The 6895-nt window shown below is 39.9% G+C and overlaps 1 protein-coding gene across 1 annotated transcript; it reads left to right on the top strand.

Annotated features, from left to right (window-relative positions):
• Nucleotides 1-708: 708 nt before the first annotated feature.
• On the top strand, nt 709-1964 carry LRRC3B (leucine rich repeat containing 3B). The gene has a single exon (XM_009882160.1). The coding sequence runs from the start codon at nt 867-869 to the stop codon at nt 1644-1646; it is 780 nt and encodes a 259-aa protein (XP_009880462.1). The 5' UTR covers nt 709-866; the 3' UTR covers nt 1647-1964.
• Nucleotides 1965-6895: the final 4931 nt, after the last annotated feature.

Here is a 6895-nt window from a genome sequence, read left to right on the forward strand (position 1 = left end):
TTTCTATGTTAAATGAAAAGACAATTTTCAACAAAACTGGAAGTAGAAATGATTACTGTGGGTCTCACAGCAGTGTCTCACAAAATACTGGGAGGTACAGGAAATCCAGCAGTCAAAAGCAGAAGAGAAGGAGGGGGAAACAAACAAGGATACTGCAGTGTCTTGGCAGCAGCATTTGGTTTACTTCAGTATTGTTTCTTGATATAGTAAAAATATTTCCTTGTTGAAGTACTTTGATTTGGACTTAAAATAGCATAAATTATTTTGAGAAGTTCACATTAACCATCACAAATTCCTCACTTACCTGTCACTGTTCCTGGAGATCCAGGTCTTAGCTCCTATTAATGCACCTTCTACTTTAGCAAGGGGAAAATTTAATTTACTTGTATAGCTGTTTTAGAAAAGTCTGATAAAAACAAACCAGTGCCTCCTCTAATAAGTATTAAAGCCCATACCTGTGCAATTTGTAGTAAGTGTAGTTTCTCCTCTTAAAAATGTGCTGGGGATTTAGGTACTAAACTCAGATTAATGCTAATAAAAGTTACCTAAATAAATCCTTTGGTGCACTGATAGGATAGTAAAGCATTTATGTAGTGTTGCACTTCATGTTGACTTCATTTTCTTTCTTTTTTTTTTTTCAATGAAAACAAAATTGGGATTGGAGTTTATGGTATAAGGACCTTGTTTTCTTTCCTCTCTGTAGGTGCGCTTCTAAGAAGAGTATTGACCATGAGGAAGCCCACATGTTAGTCATTTTTTCCTAATCCCACTGAAGAAAATGAAGCCACGTTTCAGCTTTGCGGATCCTTTTCCCACCACTGTTGGCTGAACAAGAAGTGGTCGTGTGATTATGCTGACAGCCCAGCATGCATTTGGTAGACCTGTGGTTAACTCGTTCCCTCTCCATGTGTCTGCTCTTACAAAGTTTTGTCCTCATGATACTGTGCTTTCATTCTGCCAGTATGTGCCCAAAAGGCTGCCTCTGTTCTCACTCCGGAGGTCTGAACGTCAGCTGTAGCAATGCGAATCTCAAGGAAATACCCAGAGATCTTCCTCCAGAAACAGTCTTACTTTATTTGGACTCCAATCAGATAACATCGATCCCCAACGAAATTTTTAAGGACTTGCACCAACTGAGAGTCCTCAATTTATCAAAAAACGGGATTGAGTTTATAGATGAACATGCCTTTAAAGGGGTGGCAGAAACCTTGCAGACTCTGGATTTGTCCGACAACCGGATTCAAAGCGTGCACAAAAACGCTTTCAACAACTTAAAGGCCAGAGCCAGAATTGCAAACAATCCCTGGCACTGTGACTGCACGCTGCAGCAGGTGTTGAGGAGCATGGCCTCCAACCACGAGACGGCCAACAACGTCATCTGCAAGACTTCTGTCCTGGATGAACACGCGGGGAGACCGTTCCTCAACGCTGCCAACGATGCTGACCTCTGCAACCTTCCTAAAAAGACTACCGATTACGCCATGCTGGTCACCATGTTTGGCTGGTTCACCATGGTGATCTCATATGTGGTTTATTACGTCCGGCAAAATCAGGAGGATGCAAGGAGGCACCTTGAGTACTTGAAATCCCTGCCAAGCAGGCAAAAGAAACCAGACGAAGCCGATGACATTAGCACTGTGGTATAGTATTCTGAATGCAATGACTGCCTTTGTGGTGGAAACTAGATTTGGATGACGCTAAAACCAGAGGTTTACTTCTAACGTTCATTGTAAACATTAAGATTTTGGGGTTTGTTTTTCCTGTTTAACTGAATTACGCCACTGTTGAGCTTTCTAACAGAAAGTTTTGTCTGGGCGGTATACTTTAATTATTTCTCTGGTGGTATCCTAAAGCAAGTGAATTAATATGTAAACATTAGTTTAGACCCATTCCACTATTTAATAACGAAATTTATTTTTTTAATTTAAAAACCAAATAAAAGCTTAAATTTGAACCATGTAAAACAGAGTAATTTATTGATCAGAAACCTTCCAGTGCCAGAGCACACTTGGTTTGATCAGTGCTCACAAAGTAGAAGAGAGGAGCGATGACCGAGTGGGCTGTGAGAGGTGTGGGAGCAGTCCCCAGGGGCACTTTTCTCCCTGGGGTGCATGGTGAAGAGTTTGCAAATGGTAGCCCATTTGGGGGGCTGCTTGCCGTGACAGGAGAGGGGCTCAATGTGAGGAGAGCAGAGTGCCCTGACTCGGAGTGTAAGGGATCAATGCTTGGGTTAGACCTCGGAGGGCATTTCGGCACCTCTGGAAAAGAGACAACATGCAGGAGCTCCATTGCAGCGCATCGAAGCAAGGTAAGTGGGGAAATGCAGCGGGTTTTCATCTTACACTGACTTACTGCCTCCCATGAGCTTCAGGCAGGTGTCCCCAGCACTGGGGAGGACAGCGAGAAGGCAAGAGCAAACTTAGTGTACTGTTCAAACTAGAGTACCAGTAGTGATAATTAAAAAAAAAAAAAAAAGTTAAATAAAATTAGTCTTATTTACCTGTATTTTAGTTTGTAACTAAAAGTGGCTTTATTTTTTAGGGTGCAACCTTTTTTTAAAAAGCTGACTAAAATAAGTGAATCTCTAGGCTGAGCATATTCTCTCAAATGTTAGAAAATATTTTTGTATGATTTTTACGGATAAATGCTTAGCAAAATATAAAGCCCATGCAGTTAAACTCAGCCTTGGATATGAAATGGATATTTTAAACTCTGCTGTCTTTAAAAACATGATGGTTTTCTCTTTTCGTAGATCAAGTTTTCAAAGGGAACAAATTCACGAGAATGTATTCCTCCTGTCCTTTATTACCATAATAAAATGATACTTGTCTCTGGGTCCCTATAGATCCAGTCTAACTGACATTGGAATATAGACTGCAGAAGGGTGGATTAAAAAATTTATAAAATGCTGCTTTGCAAAAACAAATGCTAAAGGACAGCCTTAAAAAATTCAAAAAACTCCAGACATATCTCCCATTAGATTATCCATTATTTCAGCTTACAATTATACTCTTTTATATTTTAGAGGGCACAAGCTTGTTTATCTTATTTCTTGCAGAACATTGTTAAAAGAACATCTAAAATTTGTTTCAAAAAAGGTGACAGAACAGGGAAAAGAAGAATTACTTTTTTTAAATGTGCACACCTCAACTTTTTATGTCATCTTTGTGGTCTGAGTCCTGCCTGAGTACCAGTTCTTGTGACTGACTTAGCTATTTGCATTGTTTTATCTCGGCGAACAGTTTTTGGCATATTAAGAGAATGTTAATGTTTTGAAAGGGCACAGTCTGTCCAAAAAATATCTGCTCTCTGATATTTCTGCCTCCTCCCTTTCCCCCACCCCCCAGGTAAAAATTTTCTTTTCTGAGGAGAGGAGGCTGTTGATTACACATCCTGCTGAGTTTATATACCTTCCTTTTTTCAAGCTCTATCTTGCTGAACTTCCCAGCACCGCCAAAGTGCCGCCCCCGGCTCCCTGAGCTCCGCGTGCTCTCCTGCAGGAACCAAAAGCACTAGGGCTAAATACACATGTGAATCTGAAGAGAGCAGATAAAATGTTATATTGTACTGGCAGTATAACAAACCCTACTGAATGGGACATGTCGTGCCTCTGTGTAGGCTGAGCCAAGTTCATTCCTGATACAATTCTCCTAATTTCCCTAAAATCTCCTTCAGGGTAAAATTTTTCTTGTTTCTATTGCTGTGTTCCCCAAGCGATATTTAAGACCCCAGCTAGTATGCTACTTTTGGAAAAAGCAGGGGGGACTAGCCAAAAGAAGGGACTGAGATCAAGGTATTAATTTAATCAAGAATTCAGTGCTGTTTATTCACAAATAAATGCAGGAATTTCTCCACAAAATTTGGACAAAATTATTTTAACAGCAACATTTACAAAAATCTGGACAGTCTTAAAAACACTTAAGGTTTTTAAAATTTGCTTTCAAGCAGTGGTGTTTAAAAAAAAATCCCCCAAACTGACTGACAAAACTATTAATAATTTATCTTTACTTTTTCTGTTTTTCCATTTTTTCCACTTTATTAGATGATCCATAAGACTGGTTCTGGAGCTGGTACAGCTTTTCCCCAGCTGAGCTTCTGACTGTACGTGTTCAAATCCTGAACAAGAACAATTTGAACCAAGTTAAGCAGTACTCTGTTGAAAGGCTCTGGGGGGATGGTTTCATATCAGTTCTCCAGGTCTACTGATTTTCTTTAATTGATTCCCTATCACAGAATCACAGAATTTTCAGAGTTGGAAGGGACCTCTAGAGATCATCTAGTCCAACTCCCCTGCTAAAGCAGGATTGCCCAGAGCACATTACTCAGGACTGCATCCAGGCGGGTCTTGAAAATCTCCAGAGAAGGAGACTCCACAACCTCCCTGGGCAGCCTGTGCCAGTGCTCTGTCACCCGAACTGCAAAGAAGTTTTTTCTTGTGTTTGAATGGAACTTCCTATGTTCCAACTTGCTCCCACTGCCCCTCATCCTGTCACTGGGAACCACTGAAAAGAGTCTGGCTCCATCCTCCTTCAACCCACCCTTTAGATATTTGTAAGCAGTAATAAGGTCTCCCCTCAGCCTTCTCTTCTCCAGGCTAAAGAGTCCCAGCTCTCTCAGCCTTTCCTCATAAGGGAGATGCTCCAATCCCTCAATCATCTTGGTTGCCCTTCGCTGGACTCTCTCCAGCAGTTCCCTGTCCCTCTTGAACTGGGGAGCCCAAAACTGGACACAGTATTCCAGTTGTGGCCTCACCAGTGCCAAGTAGAGGGGGAGAATGACCTCCCTTGACCTACTAGACACACTCTTCCCTATGCAGCCTGGGATTCCATTGGCCTTTTTGGCAGCAAGGGCACACTGCTGGCTCATTGACAATTTACTATCTGCAAACGTAGATATCTATATCTGTTACTATCTACAAAAATGTTTCTATCAAACATCTCTCCTCACAAAACTCTTCCATTCTTCTTTTAAAGCTGGTACTGAAATCTCCATTTAAAGTCTAAAAATCAGGGCAACAGTCTGACAACCAATAGATGCAAACTCGTCAAGCTGAATTTAGCTGACGAGGAAAATGAATTAAATCACTGTTCCTCAGCTATGTGGACTTGACAGTGCTAGTAGTCCTGACAACTTAAATATTTGAGCTACATCTCTTTGTTTCATTGGAGAGAAACAGAAAAGAAAGATAAAAACCTTTTGCATATGAAGACACTTGTTTTTATCACATTTACTGCACACTTTTCTGTCCAAAACTACCATCTGTAGAAAAGCCTGCATGCTGCCCTTTGAAGTCAATGGCACAAACTTTTTAAACTTAGAATGCACAGTACTTCAAGGAGGTACTTTGTTTACCAAAACACTTTTACTCAAAAATTAGTAATGTGGTATATTTTTAGCTGTGGTACCTTAGCGTATAAATACAATGAAATGAAATAGGTTTTTCCATATTCACAGGAGAGAGTGTATGCCAGAAAATAAAGAGGGAAATGGATAGCACAGTGGTTCTTAGATTATTTTTTTTTTCATTAAGATGCTTCAGGAAAAGTGGAACTAAGGCTCAATAGATTAAATGTGATTCATTTCACTACCCTGATTTTGTAAAAAACTTCCTCATTTTTGTTTCTAAAGGGTGAAGGATAACTTGCAACTTTTTTTTCTTTATTGCTGATTTTTCTCTACTAATTTTTTAGTGGTGTTATGCTCTGTGGGTAAGATCTGTGATGGTGCATTTGGGCTGTCTGTGTTTAGTCTTATACTTTATATTTTTATTCTGTGCTCAGTTTTGTACAGAATTAGATACAGGTATCTTGACCATTAAAGTACATTATGTTTTTAAGTCTTCAGTAGCAAGATTTTGCACTGCAATTGCTTTAACTTTCAGGGGCTGGGAACAAACAGAAAAGTGTGGTGGTGCACGTTCTGGTCTTCCCATGAAGGAAAGAGGAGAATCCTGGTTTACCAGAGAGATGCCAAACAGAAAATCCACCAGTGTTTTTCAGTTTGAAAGGGTCAAATTGTAAGCGTTAGAAAGCAAGCAAAAAAAAAAAAAAAAACACCAAAAACCCAACAAAACCGAAAAGTGAAAGGAGTGGCTGGAGGCTAAAATGCTTGAAGGTATCATGGAGTCTTGCAGCATGTTTAGATGTGCAGTGGGGTCTCAGAGTGAATCTAAATCAATTTTAAAAAGGGCATCCCTCTCCTTCCACACCTGGAAAAAAGCTAATATTGCTACATAAGGGCAAATGAGATTTCGGGAGTGTTTAAACTGTAGGAGTAAAATCTGAAGAACGAAAATAGAAGAGGGTGTGAATTCTGGTGGGGTTAGATGTAAAGCCATAGCATGGCCTAAACAAATGGGAACATTTATTTGTAAGCAAATCATAAACAGGAATCCCATTCTAGCAAGGGCCAAGACCTAATTGGGTGCTAAGGGAGCTCTGTGGGTAGATTGGACAAATGTTCTGAAAGAAACTAGGCTAGCATGTGAGAAGGGGAAAAATCATCCTACGAGTTAGTTACTGGTTCAAAGATAAGAAACAAAACTAAGAAGAAATTGTTTTCTTGAAGGAGGGTGGTTACTGACATTTCTGAGAAGGTGTCCCAAAGATGTCAGAATGGGACCAGTGCTGTGCAACGTACTTATGAGACATCTGGAAAAAGGAGTTAATAATGAACTGATAACATTTGTGGATGATAAACAGTTATTGAGGGCAGTCCAACCTACAGCTAACTATGAAGAAATACAGAAGGTTCTCACATTTCTAAGTTAGCAGATGATGATAAGATGAAGGTTGGATTTGGTGTGAATAATTGCAAAGTACTGCAGATGGCACATCCTTAGCTATGAACACAAGGATATTCTCTAAATTGGCTATAATCAAGTGGAAAAAACATC

The sequence above is a fragment of the Charadrius vociferus genome, unplaced genomic scaffold, assembly GCF_000708025.1.
Source record: "Charadrius vociferus isolate BGI_N301 unplaced genomic scaffold, ASM70802v2 scaffold303, whole genome shotgun sequence".
NCBI classification, from domain to species: Eukaryota; Metazoa; Chordata; class Aves; order Charadriiformes; family Charadriidae; genus Charadrius; species Charadrius vociferus.

What these genes read in the sequence shown, in the direction of transcription:
- LRRC3B (XM_009882160.1), top strand. Translation starts at nt 867, where the DNA reads ATGCATTTGGTAGACCTGTGGTTAACTCGTTCCCTCTCCATGTGTCTG.